The sequence below is a fragment of the Ovis canadensis genome, chromosome 14 (genome assembly GCF_042477335.2).
Source record: "Ovis canadensis isolate MfBH-ARS-UI-01 breed Bighorn chromosome 14, ARS-UI_OviCan_v2, whole genome shotgun sequence".
Lineage (NCBI taxonomy): Eukaryota > Metazoa > Chordata > Mammalia > Artiodactyla > Bovidae > Ovis > Ovis canadensis.
In genome coordinates, this window is record NC_091258.1 from 34,828,057 (window position 1) to 34,844,655 (window position 16,599).

Sequence of the window (16,599 nt, forward strand, 5' to 3'; positions counted from 1 at the left end):
ACCTTATTTAAAATTTTTTCCTTATTGCAAATGTATTTAAATTAGCCTCCCCTTACCATCATTTTTATTTATGTTGGTAATTACTTGAGTGTTCAAGTAGTTTTTTAAATATCTCAGAATTCTGAAAGTAAAATTGATTTTTCATAATGCATTATATACAAACAACCAGTGTCTTTGAACATAACCAGTTCTCAATCTCCTCTTTAAGGATTTGAGGGTTGTTTTTTTTTCCTTTGTATTTATTTTATTAATACCTTTGAAAATATTGTCCAAAGAGTTTAGAATGTGATGATTAGTGTTGTCCACCAAATTATGCAACTGTGTGGTGGTTAATTTGCTTACGCTGTTTCCCTTCTACTGTATCAGGTTTTCTCAAGGCTGTAAGAGTGTATTTCACCCATGGGTTTTGTCAGACTGCCTCTACCACACTTCAGTCTCTCTTTTTGTCTAGAAGAAATAGAAAATAGCAAATGGATTTACTGCTTTGGAAAGGCTACTGATTCCTCATTCATTGTCTTAAATGTAATGCTTTATGGACTTTGGATCAGTAGTCATCTATGACAGTAACTTAGCAGAAGAGTTGAACTTTGCTATTATTTCAGTGTGATATATATTTGTCCTGTCTATGCCTGAACTTTTTTATCTGCAGTTAGGAATAATTAATATTTGATTAATTTTAATAATTTTATTAATAGGAATATTGTGAAGTCAAATAAATAGTGAAAAGTTTTGGGAAGGAAAATTATTTTTGAATTAACATATTCAAGAAATCTTATGGTAAATAGATGGGGAAACAGTGGAAACAGTGACAGACTTTATTTTCTTGGGCTCCAAAATAATTGCAGATGGTGACTGCAGCTATGAAATTAAAAGACTCTTGCTTCTTGGAAGGAAAGCTCTGACCAACCTAGACAGCATATTAAAAAGCAGAGACATTACTTTGCCAAGAAAGGTCTGTCTAGTCAAAGCTATAGTTTTTCCAGTGGTCATGTATGGATGTGAGAGTTGGACCATAAAGAAAGCAGAGCACTGAAGAACTGATGCTTTTGAAATGTGGTGCTGAAGAAGACTCTTGAGAGTCCCTAGAACTGCAAGGAGATCAAACCAGTTAGTCCCAAAGGAAATCAGTCTTGAACTTTCATTGTAAAGACTGATGCTGAAGCTGAAGCTGCAATACTTTGGCCACCTGATGTGAAGAACTGACTCATTAGAAAAGACTCTGATGCTGGGAAAGATTGAAGGCAGGAGGAGAAGGGGACGACAGAGGACAAGATGGTTGGATGGCATCTCAGACTCAATGGACATGAGTTTGAGCAAGCTCCGGGATGTGGTGAAGGAAGGGAAGCCTGGTGTGCTGCAGTCCATGGGGTTGCAAAGAGTCAGATATGACTGAACAACTGAACAAGAAGCATTTTAGAAGAGATGCTGTGGGAAGTTTGTATTATTTACCCAAGTGATATTTATATATAATATTTTAATTTTTTTGATAGAGTTTCTTTTTCATTTTCTTCTTTTTTATAATTTTCTTTGTTTTTGTTTTTGGCTGTGCTGGGTCTTTGTTGCTGCACGGGCTTTCTCTAGTTGTGGCAAGCAGGGGTTTACTGTCTAGTTGCAGTGCCTGGGCTTCTCATTGTGGTGCTTCTCTTGTTGTGGAGCACTGGCTTCAGTAGTTGGGGCACATGGGCTTAGTAGGCTTAGTTCCTTCAAGGCATGTGGGATCTTCCCGGGAACAAGGATCAAAACTGTAACTCCTGCACTGGCAGGCAGATTCTTAACCACTGAGCCACCAGGGAAGCCCTAATATTTTAATTTTTTATTAGTGGTATGATAATTTTGAGTTGTTTTATGGAAAGGGCTTTAAATTTTGTACTTGTGCTAAAACTCATTCTCTAATTTCTTTTTCTCTCTCTTATACAGTAAACACCCCAAGAGTGCAATTCCACTGTAGCCTGCCATTTTCCCTTCATTTATTTAAGAAAAGTATTTAACACTGTCACTTTCTTCCATTTACTTCTTAATCTACTGTAATATGGCTTCTACCTCAACCACTTGGTTAAACTATTCTTACCAGTAACCTGAAATATCTTACAGTGCCAAAAAGTAAAGAAGTATTCAAAATATGGTGCTGGTAAACACAGCTTAGGAACCAACTTGAAGGAGCTCTAAATGGTCAAAGCTGGGAAAATCTGAATAACAAATAATCATGTTATCAGATTATAACCCATAGAATAAAATAAGTCTATACCAGTCCATGAGTCTATGCAGGTATAAATAATTGAATAAGTGAATGACTGAATGAATAGATAAAGAGAAGAGGCAACGTTCGTTTGTAGTAGAATTCCAGTTGAAAATGAAAGGAGTGATGGAAATAAATATTTTCCATTAGGCAAATAACCACAGTAATAATAATTGTTAAAGGCAGGAGTCATCAGTGTTAGCTAAAATAACTAGGCAAATATTTATGAGAGGCAAGATATTTGCATAGTCTGATAAGATACTTAATAATTATAAAAGGAGAAATTTATGATAGTCATGGCAGACATTACTTTAACGAAGGGATCAAAGGTAACAGTACCAGTTAGTTGTGAGACATACTGTCATCCCAGTAAAGCCTGATACGGTGATGCAGTGAGGTGGGCACAATATCGCATTACAGCAGTAACAGCAGTATCTGACCTTTCTGAGTATTTGTGTGCCAGATGCCACACTAAGCACTCCACTAGCATTACCATAGCCCTAGAAGGTAGACACTATTATTATTCCCATTTTACAGATGATGAAACTGGGACCCAGGGCTGGCTGAATCCAACGCGCTTTGCTTTCATCACAACATTATGCTGAGAACAGCTTTTAGTGTCATTAGTAATTTATGGACTGATGAATTCAGTATATTTAATGTTGTCAGTAAGGAACTTGATGAAATTTTGTGGTTTAATGTGTTTAAGATATAATTTTGTTTGGAAACAAAAAGACGAAGTTTTGAACAATATGGCATTGAAAAAGCAACACAAACTAATGTAAAATAGGTTAAATATTATTTGTTTTTATATCATGTATAACCTTTTTGTAAACAAAAAAGTTTTCATGAAATATTTGATATTTTTATTGAAACCACTTAGCAACCCTAAATGTAAAAATCTGGTCCTAATACTTCTCTGTAGGCAACAGCACCCCACTCCAGTACTCTTGCCTGGAAAATCCCATGGACAGAGGAGCCTGGTAGGCTGCGGTCCACGGGGTTGTGAAGAGTCGGACACGACTGAGCAACTTCCCTTTCACTTTTCACTTTCATGCATTGGAGAAGGAAATGGCAACCCACTCCAGTGTTCTTGCCTGGAGAATCCCAGGGACGGGGGAGCCTGGTGGGCTGCCGTCTATGGGGTCACACAGAGTCGGACATGACTGAAGTGACGCAGCAGCAGCAGCATTACTTCTCTGTATGTAATCAATTACTGATTGCCTATTTCAGTTTAGCATAAACTCCAGATATTTTAGCATAACTTACAACACTTGATAATCTAACCCATTACCTTTGTCTTAATTGCTTATCATTTTTCCACATGCATTGTTTTCTTGTCATGCCAAACTACGTGTTATTCCCAGAATATAACTGTTTAAATCTCTTTATTATATATAACATTTCATGTGTACAGAAAATCAGAGTATCTGTCACTCAGCTACAACAGCCATCAGTTTATAGGCAATTTTTCATCTAGATGACCCTAGGGCTATCATACCCACCCCCTGTAGCAACTATCTTGAAACACACCTCAATGATATTGTGTCATCTGTAAATATTTCAGTTTATATACCTAGAAGACAAAGGTTTTTGCTTTAAAACACAACTTTAAAATTAGTTTCACACTTAATAACTATTATTCCTTCATAATCAAATATCCAATCAAAGTTAAAGTACCCTAGTATTAACAAATATAGTATTACACACTTTCTCAGGTCTGTATCAAGACAAGGGCCACACGTTGCATTCAGTTGATATGAATTTTGAGTCTCTCTTTTCTTTTTTTTTTTTAATTTTGGCATTACATTTAGTCTTAAGTCTCTTGATCTGTGGTTACACTTTGTTTCTTATAGTTTCTTTGTAAAGAAACTGAGCCATCTGTCTTTAAAGTTTCCACGTTCTGGATTTTGCTGAGTACATTTCCATGGTATGCTCTGACATGTTTCCACTCTCTGTATTTCCTGTCACATGATAATACATTTTTATTAAAAAAAATAACTTCATGAATATCTACTATTTGTTTGAATACTATGTGGATGATTAAAATAAATGAAATACAATAGTATTACCTTATCAATGTCAAATTCAGGACTTATGACAATTAAAAAAAAAGAGAATGTCATCATTAGGTAGAAGTGGAAACCTGGATACTAGCACAAGTCACAAGAATAAGCCTTTTAATTTGTGAACTTGGGAGTTCACAGATGTAGAGAAAACAAAATAAAATAATTGCCTCACATCTGTCAAAAACCTTTAAAACAAATCTATGGGTAAAACTCAGAAGACTTTGACATAATAATTTGGATCAATTTTTCCTGCCTTTTTTTTCTCATTAACAGTAAGCCTTTATTGGTACCTTGTGGAAATAATGTTATTTAATGAATGCAGAAGTTACCACTAGTGTTTGATACATATTATTAAAATTAACTATAAATTTATTGTTTTTAGAGTTTAGTTTAATATGAATACTTAAGGAAATAATTATATAATTCATCCTAAAATAAAAATATTAAAAACTAGCATCCTGGCTTACTATAAGCAGTTTAACAAAACTAAAATGCCTTCTAAGTTAGGTTTATAATATCAGATTGCTCTCAAATATTTACTTTATTTATTAAAAAAATTTTTTTTTATTTGGCTGTGCTGAGACATACAAAGGATCTTAGTTCCCCAACCAGGGATCGAACCTACACCCCCTGCAGTAGAAGCTCAGAGTCTTAACCACTGGACCACCAGGGAAGTCCCTTTGCTTTCCTTTTGATGGCAGAGCTTTTAACTCTTCCCTTTTGACTTCCATTTCAACACTCGTGATACTCACCTTACCATTTGTAGTTTTCTTTTTGTTTTTCTTCTTTTGACTCCTCTTCATCTCCAGCTATTCAAAACTTTATGTTTTGGGTTGCACTACTGGTTCTCTTCTTTTATTCTGTATTGTCTCTTGGCAGTAAAACTCAGTCTTGCTCAAGTTTCATTATCTCTGTTGTGTTGTGTATTCTCTTCGATTGGAAGCTCTGTTCACCTCATCCCCAAAGCCTGAAACCTGAGAGTCCTCTCTTCTGAGAAAAGTTAGAAGGTTTTTAGCTATAATACAGTTTAAATATGTTGTTGAAAATTCCTCATTTTGTGTTTTATTATTACGAAAGAATTATATCAGTTTTGTTAGAGATACTTTATTCCTTTGTATTGTTGTAGAAATGTGTGAAATAGAACTTTAATTTTTTTATATTTTTCCCTAAGAAAGGAACCTGTGCTCAATAGTAGATGTATGGTAATCATGTGACCATTCTCCCCTTCTTTTTGAAGGTTTTTGATTTCCATTCATGTCTACACACTGGTGATTCAAGTTTTTAACTGTCTGTATGCAACTAAAATATTTGAAATGGATGAATTGAGAATGGGCCAGTATGTGGGGAAATCATTCCACCAAGAGGAGAAAGAATTGGGTTAACACTCAGATTTTAACGTCTCTAACTCCTTACCCAAATCTCTCTGCTTCTTTCATGAAAGAAAAGAGGAGTAACTGCAGTATTAAAACTTTCTAATTTTTAAGAGGTAGCATTCCTAAAGGCTGGGTACCACTATTTTTCATTCTATTCTACTTCAGTGTTTTCTGGACCCACTAAATTTATATCGTGACTTGTTATTAGGTCATGCTCTATTGTTTGAAAAACACTTATATCATAAATCCTTGAGTTTCTCGAACATTGAAATATGACATCCAGGGTCTTACATATATTCTTCCAATTGCTATCAAAATAATTGATATGCCACATATATAAAATCTTTATGATTTGCTATGACTTGTTGTTCTTATAAATATTTGTATTTTATGTATTTTTTTTCATTTAGCATACTCAATCCTTGGGGAGGAAGACCTTTGCCTTTATTTTTTGGAAGTTGTGTTTTGAAACTGTGACAAACCTACAGAGAAATCACAAATGAAATACAAAAAAATTCTGTTACTTTGTAAAGAATTGGAGAGTGCACTGCAAACCTGATGTTCTATCACCCCCAAAGACTTGATATATTTCCTATTTAATAATAAATATTTGGGCTTCCTGGTGGCTCAGATGGTAAAGAGTCTGCCTGAAATGCAGGAGACCAGAGTTTGATCCCTGGGTTGGGAAAATCACCTGGAGAAGAGAATGGCTATCCACTCCAGTTTTCTTGCTTGGAGAATCCCATGGACAGAAGAGCCTGGCAGGCTACAGTCCATGGGGTCGCAAAGAGTTGGACACGACTGAGCAATTAACATACAATAAGTATTAATAAATATTATTGATAATAAATATTCTATAGATAATATTTTCTTATATAACTATAACCATACGAGTGGGAAATTAGTACAGCAGGAGCTGTTGGGACTGAGAGAAAGAACAGCACAATTAAGCAGATTGGACAGAATTTGTTGAATGCTTATGTGAGCGAAAAAGAAAAATTGTAACATTGAGAAAAGTTATTATTAACTACCCTTTGGTATATTTGTATAAATTGGGAAATTGCCTACATTAAAAATGATTAGTTACTTAACACTTCGGCATTGATATTCCATGAGAATATAGTTTTAAAGTATAGTTTTGAATATATTTATATACTTACAAATATATAATATAGTTTTAAAATCACTAGTAAAGTAATTCTCCAAGCCAGGATTCAGCAATACGTGAACCATGAACTTCCAGATGTTCAGGCTGGTTTTAGAAAAGGGAGAGGAACCAGAGATCAAATTGCCAACATCCACTGGATCATGGAAAAGGCAAGAGAGTGACAGAAAAACATCTATTTCTGCTTTATCGACTATGCCAAAGCCTTGGACTATGTGGAAAATTCTGAAAGAGGTGGGAATACCAGATCACCTGACCTGCCTCTTGAGAAACCTATATGCAGGTCAGGAAGCAACAGTTAGAATTGGACATGGAACAACAGACTGGTTACAAATAGGAAAAGGAGTCCGTCAAGTCTGTATATTGTTACCCTGCTTATTTAACTTATATGCAGAGTACATCATGAGAAACGCTGGGCTGGAAGAAGCACAAGCTGGGATCAAGATTGCTGGGAGAAATATCAATAACCTCAGACATGCAGATGACACCACCCTTAAGGCAGAAAGTGAAGAAGAACTAAAGAGCCTCTTGATGAAAGTGAATGAGGAGGGTGAAAAAGTTGGCTTAAAGCTCAACATTCAGAAAACTAAGATCATGGCATCTGGTCCCATCACTTCATGGGAAATAGATGGGGAAACAGTGGAAACAGTGTCAGACTTTATTTTGAGGGCTCCAAAATCACTGCAGATGGTGATTGCAGCCGTGAAATTAAAAGACGCTTACTCCTTGGAAGGAAAGTTATGACCAACCTAGACAGCCTATTAAAAAACAGAGACATTACTTTGTCAACAAAGGTCCATCTAGTCAAGGCTATGGTTTTTCCAGTAGTCATGTATGGATATGAGAGTTGGACTGTGAAGAAAGCTGAGTGCCAAAGAATTGATACTTTTGAACTGTGGTGTTGGAGAAGACTCTTGAGAGTCTGTTGGACTGCAAGGAGATCCAGCCAGTCCATCCTAAAGGAGATCAGTCCTAGGTGTTCATTGGAAGGACTGATGCTGAAGCTGAAACTCCAATTCTTTGGCCACCTGATGTGAAGAGCTGAAAAAGACCCTGATACTGGGAAGATGGATGGCAGGAGGAGAAGGGGACGACAGAGGATAAGATGGTTGGATGGCATCAATGACTCAATGGACATGAGTTTGGGTAAACTCCGGGAGTTGGTGATAGACAGGGAGGACTGGCGTGCTGCGGTTCATAGGGTTGCAAAGAGTCGGACATGACTGAGCGACTGAACTGAATAGTAGACGGAATGTTTGATTATAAATATTTGATTGTCTACTGTTAAGATTCATCATTAAATGGGATTTTGAATCAAGTAATAGAATCTGTTGAGAAACTTTGTAGAAGTGGTGAGATATTTTGGAAATCACCCTCGGTTCTGTGAATAGTGTGAGTTAAGATATTGAAAGAAAATGGCAAAAAAATCTATATCTTATATTCCAACCCTTACTTCTTTCTGAGGATCTAGTCCCAAATTTCCAGTTACTCAAACTTTCCATTTCAAGCTCAGTGTGAAAAGAATTAAATCATGTACCCATATGCACCCTTTCTCAACTAGATTTCCTGTTTCTTTTATCTTCTCCTGTACTAGTACTTGGTCTAGAAAACAAGTATTGACTCTTCCTGCTTGTCAGCCATACCCAACCATGTATAGTTTATTTCTGCATCTTGGAAAGAGGACTGGAAAAAAACTGAACTTGTTTCTTGCTTCATTACTAGTATCTCTGCAATTTTGAGAAAGTCATTTACTTTCTTTGTATTCAAGTTAATCTCTATAACTTAGGGTATTTGAACCAGTCTCTGTAATATATTGGTATTTGAACCAATCCATGTAATCTACAATACAAATACAAAACTTACTTGTATTATACAGTGGTTAAGAGCATGGTTTCCATTATAAGGCTTTCTGCCTCCTCATGCCTGCTCCGTCTTTCAGTAACCGTGTGGTTTCAGGCAAGTTATTTCTCTGTGCCTTAGTGCGTGCTTGCTTGGTCACTTTAGTCGTGTCTGACTCTCTGCAACCTTATGGACGGTAGCCCGCCAGGCCCCTCTGTCCATGAGATTCTCCAGGCAAGAATACTGGAGTGGGTTGCCATGCCCTCCTCCAGGGGATCTTCCCAATCCAGGAATCCAACTTGTGTCTCTTACGTCTCCTGAATTGGCAGGCAAGTTCTTTACCACTAGCGCCACCTAGGAAGCCTCTATGCCTTAGTATCCTTAGCTATAAAATGAGGGTATATCTCACAGAGTATTGTTTGTTTTTTCATTTTTATTGGAGTATAGTTAGTTTACAATGTTGCATTAGTTTCAGGTGTACAGCAAATATTATACATATGTTTATGTATATATCCAGTTTTTTTAAAGATTCTTTTCCCATATAGGCCATTACAGAGAATTGAGTCAAGTTCGCTGTACTATACAGCAGGTTCTTATTAGTTTACCTCCTTCATATGTAGTAGTGTATATATGAGGCTCCCCAGGTGGCTCAGTGGTGAAGAATCCACCTACCAAGGAGGAGATGCGGGTTTGATCCCTGGGTCAGGAAGCTCCCCTGGAAAAGGAAATGGTAACCCACTGCAGTATTCTTGCCTGAGCCTGGTGGGCTACAGTCCATGGGGTTGCAAAAAGTCAGACAGGACTTAGTGACTAAGCAGCCGCAGTAGAGTGTGTGTATGTCAATTTCAGTCTTCCATTTATTCCTCGCTCCCATCCCCTGGTAACCATACATTTGTTTCTACATGTACTCTACTTCTGTTTTGTAAATAAGTTCACTTGTACCCTTTTTTAAGATCACAATAAGCAATCTCATATGCTATTTATCTTCCTGTGTCTGACTTTTTCACTGAGTATCACAGTCTCTTGGTGCATCCATGTTGCTCCAGATGGCATTATTTTGTTCTTTTTTATGGCTAATACTCCATTGTATATTTGTAGCATGTTGTCTTTATCCATTTCTTTGTTGATGTACATTTAGGTTTCTTCTGTGTCCTGGCTATTGTAAATAGTGTTGCAGTGAACATTGGAGTGCATGCATCTCTTTGAATTTTGGTCTTCTTCGTAGGGTTGTTTTTAAGATTAACTGAGTTGCTGTACTGTAGATTCTGGAACAGTGTAGGGTTAGAGACTCACTGAAAGATCCAATTATAATTTGTAGTCAGTTTTCCCTTTATGTGATTCCTCCGTATTTGCAGTTCATGATTCCTCCATATCTGTGGTTCCACATCCTTGGATGAAACCAGTCGTGGATTATGTAGCACTGTAGTATTTATTGAAAAAAATCTGTATATAAGTGGACCCAGGCAGTTTAAATCCACATTGTTCATGTGTATGTCATATTAGGCATAGTGCCTAAAACATAGTAAGGATGAAATGTGTTAGCTCTTATTATTATTTTTAAAAATTATTTGTGCCCCTAAGTCTCTCATTTTGAAATACTACTGTAAGAATCTCTCCCATTTGCTACTCCTCTCCATTATCACTATTACCCTATTATTCAGGATTGAATTGATTATTACATGTAAAATGCTTAGAATAGTGCCTATCACCTAATAAGCATTTGGGGTTAGCCATTATTATTGGTTATTATGATTTTTACATAGATGACCTCTCAGGTTACTAAGATCCTTTTCTTGCCATTAATGATCCTATGCCTTTAATAGCCTTTCCTGCTCTTTACTTTAGTCTTTCTAGGATACTATTCATATAATGTAGCTCCATTTCGTGAGCTTTGATGCCTAAAAGGAAAAAAGAAAACTAAAAAGAGGTTCTTTGATGCACATGTCAGATGATCTGCCAAGACCAGTTGAAAAAATGGCATTAATGAAAGAGGTAAATGTGAATTTTGAAACAGTGAAAATTTTGTTTTAGCTATTTCATTCTACTAAAATAGTCTCAGTATTTTATAGGAGAAAAATGGTATTAATTATCAAATTCAGGATGACTTGCTACTTATTTACTTTTAGCAGTGGACCAAAACTCAAATTGTTATATGAAAAACTCAACAGTTTAGTTGAAACAGAATGTGGAGAGTAAAGGTCAGGAATGTTTTAGGAGTTTTTTGAGGTTAGGAAAATAAATTAATGTATGAATTCAGGTTTAAGTAAGAGAAAATTTTAAGTAGGATTAGTTATTCTTTATAGACAGATCTTATGTGTTCATTTGAAAATCTTAAGCTTCTTTTTAGAATTTAAATAAAAATAGATTCAGTTCTCTGTTTTAAAAATAACATTGTTAGCTTTTTGTTAGGAGAATAATGAGAGACCTTATCTAATTTCTTAAAGAGAAGTGACTTGTTATGTGTTCCATTTGCATGACCTCCTCTTTAACCCTTCACTCCTCTTCAGCTGTGTTTATGCTTTAAGTATTTTAGAGTATCACGGAGAAAAGTATTTTTCTCTGGTAAAAATTGCATTGGACTTTCTTTTTTTAATGATGATAGCTACATAAAGCCACTTCACTACTGTTTTCGTTTTCAAATAATTTTTTGAAATCAAGTTTTTACGTATATTTTTTAAAAACTTTACTACAGGAAATGGTAGAGTGAGAGTTAAATATGTTTCATGGAGGGAAGAACAGTCCATTGGGGGTTAAATTGCAGAGTCTAATGGAATAATAACTGGTAGCACCATCTGCTGGCCTACTTCCGCAGAAGGAGTCAGTATTTTTAACGACATCTCTAATATTCATGCTGATGCATTTTGATGCTTTGTGCATTCATTTCTTTCTGTGCTTTGTTGGAATCTGGCTATCTGCTTACAGCTATTGAGGAAACTCAGCTTTTTAGGAGGGGTTTACGCCTTTTTCATATCTAATTAGGATGAACAGTGGATATAAACTTGCCAAGGCAGAAATGTGTTGATAAATCACAATGTGTATTTGTGGAGGGTTGTGCATCTCTTGGTTGCAGCTTGCTAAATAGGCCATTTAGGAATCTTCTTTCAATGCTTTTTTCTTGAGCACTGCCTGGGGTGGTGAAAAAGCAGAGGGCAAGCCTTTGTCTGACGCCAAAAATGTCTTCAGTGAAGAGGCCAAGAGGAAGGGTAAGTGAAAGCCTGAATGAGTGGGAGGAGGAGGGGTTCTTTGGGCTAAAAGGCTAATGGGATTGAATAACCTTCCTTATTACTGGCTGCTGCTGCGGGAGTCGTACTGCATCGCCATCTTGAGCTTGTTGCTGTTTTCTCGCGTCTTGGTTATTTGTTATAGCCTGTAGGCCTTAAGGTGGCATTTTAGTGAGCGATTCTAAACCCTCCTTCCTTTCTCAGTGCTGTAGCACTGCTATGAAACCTTTGATGAGGCAGGTATAGAAAAGATATCCAGTGAAGCACACTGGAATCAGCATGAAAATGTGTTTGGAAATTCCTGGTGGTTTTTTCCCTTGCTGTAGTCAGAGGCATGTTTACGGGTAAGAATGTAACAAAACTGTGATCTAAGAATATGTGGATGTATGCGTGTTTGAAGAGGATATTATTTTTTAAATGCTGTTGATTTGCTTCCTGTGATATTGCTAAAATATTAATAATTTTAACGTGAAACTATAAATTTGTTTTTTTCCAGAATTGCTTGAGCAAAATACTATGATATAGAAAGAGAAAAAAATCCTCATTTAACTCTTTCACAGAAGAACTAAAACTTTCTCTAATTTATAGTATGGTTTTGTCTACTAACTAGCTATATTGCTGCATAGACTGCACATTAAAATGATTTAAATGGTTTCAGGTTCTAGTTCCAGTTTCTTGTAAAGCAGAGAGGCTTTGTTTTTCTAAAAATCATAATAAACTATGGGGAGTAGTCATTCTAAATGAAAATTGATATTTTAAATTTGTTAATAATTTTCAGAGTTCTGGAATGAAGAGGAAAGAAGACACTTATTCCAAATGCCCAGAATATTTATATGACTTAATTTGGATTAGCTGTATTTATAGGGCAAAATTTGAATCAGCTAATTAAGAATGCTATGAAAATATCAGTGAATCTGTATTACCCTTCTTTAATCTTCATTTTTAAAAGTGATAGTTCGGCTTTTTATTTTATACCTAGACTGATATCTAAATCAGCAAAGTGTTTTAATTTTAAACTGTAACACACATATTTGCTTATGTATTTTACTTCTTTAAGCTTAATTCTAAAGTTTTGGTTGTGTGTGTTAATTGTTTAAATGTACTTTTATATATTGTGTAAAAATTATTTTGATTTCTCTAGCCTCCATCTTCCAAGAAGAGTGATGGTTCTGGGACATACACTAAGTTGCAGAATACCCAGGTGAGGATCATGTCTGAGAAGAAGCAGAGAAAAAAGGTGGAATCAGAAAGCAAGCAAGAAAAGGCTAATCGTATAATATCAGAGGCCATAGCAAAAGCGAAGGAGCGAGGGGAACGCAATATTCCACGAGTAATGAGCCCTGAAAACTTTCCTAGTGCTTCAGTTGAAGGAAAAGAGGAAAAGAAAGGAAGAAGGATGAAATCCAAGCCAAAGGACAAAGAGAGCAAAAAAACAAAAACTTGTTCTAAGTTAAAAGAGAAGACAAAAATTGGGTGAGTTGATTAAGAATTAAATCTTCTTCCTTTGAAGTTTTTGTAAAAGCACAGTCTGTCTAATCTTTTACTTTTGATTTGCGTGTGATGTGTTTACTCTCACTTTGGAGTTTTAAGTTGTGTACCTCATTGCCTTTTTGAATGAATTAGGTATTAATAATATTCCAGAATTTTACTGAATTTACTGACATGTGAACATACCTTTTTGTTAGTAAAAAGAATTTAGAATAGGAAAATATTTTATATATAAAACAGAAAAAGAAAAAAAAATCCACATTGCTGTGCCAGTTCCAAGTTTATTTAAAATTTTAAAGTGCCTTGAAATTCTTTATAATTATAGATTTATTTCTCTCTTAGTTGTACTTCACTGGGTACTTTATAGTTTGGAAACATGAAATATAATATTTTCTCATAAACCCACAACTTTGAAATAAATGGAATGGCAAGGAAACTAAGATCATTTAAGTCAACAATAAGCAGCTCTCAATTCTTACAGACTTACTTCTTTATAGTCTTTATGATTTACTTTATGTAATAAAGAGGCCAGGTGAGGATTAATGCTCCAAGAGAATTATAAGGATAAAGAATTGCTTTTGGAGGGTACATTAATCCTAGGTGTTTTTTATTTGACTACTTATTTTCAAAAAATAAAATGTAATAACTATTATTTGTTTTATGTGTATGTTTATTTTATGTATGCAAGGGATGCAAGGGTAAAACTAATCTAAGGCCAACAGAGTTTAGACTTGTTTTTATGGGAATATTTGGTTATTTTTGAAGGCTTTATATGAAATTTTAATAAAGTATTTAATTTTCTTTTGTCCACATAGAAGAGTACACAATAAAGGAGAAATTTCATTATTATTAAAATCTTCATTTGCTTAAGAAATCATTTATATATTATATAGATATTCAGAACTAAATTTTATAACAGTTTATTCATAGCATTTTAAATGCAACCATCAAACTAAGTTATATCATTAGGTCATGAAGTCTTTCCGTCCAAATCTTTAAATAATGTGGGCTCTGTTGGTATAATAGAGAGATAATTAATATTATTGATTTTATATTTTATTTGCAGATAGCTAACATGAAATTTGAAGTTTAGATTTTTGTTCCTTTTATGTTTAAAGGTTTTGGAATGAAGGCATCTTATTTCAATATTTTGTCTAGTTTTAATTTAGGAAACCCCTTATATAATCCTTTAATGTACTAAAGTTGCTGTGATTAAAATATTCCAGTTTTAACTTGTACAGGGATATGGACAAAGTAGTAGTACTATTTGAAAGGATATTTAAAATAATCATAAGAGGAAACCTTAGAGAACCTTCAAGAGTTACAGTAAGTTTAAATGGGGGGATGGGAGGATAACTAGAGGGAAGGAAAAGATAACAGGTGAACCTGGTTCAAGAGAAAAAAACAATATATAAAGGGAAATTAGAAATAATAAATTATAATATAAAAACATGGATTTTTTAAAAGTGTAGATTAATATGGTAGGGGATAGTAATATATTAGAGTAGTCTGTGATATTTGTATTTTTGCTAGAAATAGATTAGTAATGATAAATTATTTTAATATTGTACAGCATGATCAATTTAGCACTTGTTTTATAGAGAGAGCATTTGTGAGAAGAGGTCAGAATTGTATTGGAAAGATATTTCCATGGTCAGGTATTGAGTAAGCGGTAGAAAAATCACTTGCTGAAAGTGGGTGAGGAATTTATAAGTTGCAGGCAAGTAGAACTGAAGCTTGCCCATATATTATTAAGCTACTGGGAGTGTAGCAGTTTTTTGATCATCTTTATTAGACAACCAAAGATTACTTTCATGTTGGAAGAAAAAGCATGGATGGAAATGAAATTCATATACAACCTGGAGTTCTGTAATGGTCACTTGAAATATTTCATTACTGTGCTTTCCAGTTAGCCCACTGCATTGTATTATTTGAATTTGCTGAGTTTTTAAATTTTTGTGAAGAACCAACTGTCCTTTAAATAGTTAAGTTTATTTGCATCATTTTAATAGTATTTCATGATGTATTAAATATTTTCTTGTAAAGGTTTTGTTTTTCTTCATTTTAAAAGAATCGAACTTTTGCTAGTATCAGGTGATTGATATCAGATAAAATTAAAGGGAGTGTGTGCTGCAACTTAACCATGAGCATTAATGAATGCTCATTAATGAAACATAAATTTCAAAAATAACTAAATTTGTAAATAATAAGTTATGATTATAGTCAGAGTTGTTCATTTAATGCACATATGTGGTATCCTATAATCTAGGAATTATTATATACTAATACTAATCTGAAGAAAACCAATACTGCCTCTGCTTCCGTGAAACCTTTGTATTTTTTCTGTCACTTTCATAGATTAATCTTTTTAAATACGCGGAATAGAGTTTCCTTTTCAGAGACTTTGATATAGTGTCATTTAATCTTTACAGCAATTCTGAGTTAGACTGGGCATGCAGTATGATAATGAGGTTAAGTGCTTTGACTTTGGAACCAGATGTACTTATTCACATTCCCCCTTTATCACTTATAAAGCAGTGTGGCCCTGGACAAATACTTAACCTCTCCAAGTTTTAGTTTACTCATACATAAAATGAGGATAATGGTAGTGCTTGCCTTATAGTGTTATATTGAGGGTGAAATGATTTAATAACATTTAAAGCATATAGAACGATACCTATAAATAATGTTAGCCGTTATTTTCTGAAAACATAAATAGCATTTAGCTATTTAAGGAAAAACCCAAGGCCAGGAGCTATGCCCCTTGTTTGAAACTTAAGTTCTCACCTATCTGCCTAGGTTCTCTTTCTATTAAGGCTCTCTTCCTGAATAAGATGAGTTTAAAAATCAAGAAGACAATATGAAAACAAACAGTTGCTAAAACTGATAAGAAGGAGAGTAGTGTAACTTACTAATATTTTCTTCTTATTTGTATGCCTCTGTTTATCAGATTAGCTAGAGTGGCATTTAGGACAGGTGAATCTTGTTTTGAAACGTGCTCGGAGTTTGAAAGGAATTACATGGTTATATGGAAGGGATAGTGTGAGTTAAAATGGAAATGACAGGTGTAAAATGAAGAGTGAGGTATAGGACTTTTTCTGCTTTGACATTTTTCATGATCTTGGCAGTCAGGTTATAAAAAGCCACCTTTCAGATGGAAGAGTGGGTATTTCTTTAGTGATCTTTGTTACCTAATAGAAGCTCCATG

At 34.7% G+C, this 16,599-nt stretch overlaps 1 protein-coding gene across 5 annotated transcripts in view; it reads left to right on the forward strand.

Annotated features, from left to right (window-relative positions):
• The window catches only part of CHD9 (chromodomain helicase DNA binding protein 9), a 159,227-nt gene that overhangs the window by 54,699 nt on the left and 87,929 nt on the right, over positions 1-16,599 (forward strand). For 2 of the 5 annotated variants that reach the window (XM_069549831.1, XM_069549832.1), the window contains exons 1-2: positions 10,864-11,885; positions 13,045-13,376. In XM_069549831.1, coding sequence (XP_069405932.1) covers positions 11,856-11,885; positions 13,045-13,376 — 362 coding nt within the window. In that variant the 5' untranslated portion in view covers positions 10,864-11,855. Of the gene's footprint in view, positions 1-10,863; positions 12,248-13,044; positions 13,377-16,599 lie in introns of those variants that run through there. The other 3 variants (XM_069549830.1, XM_069549829.1, XM_069549833.1) reach the window with 2 other exon arrangements.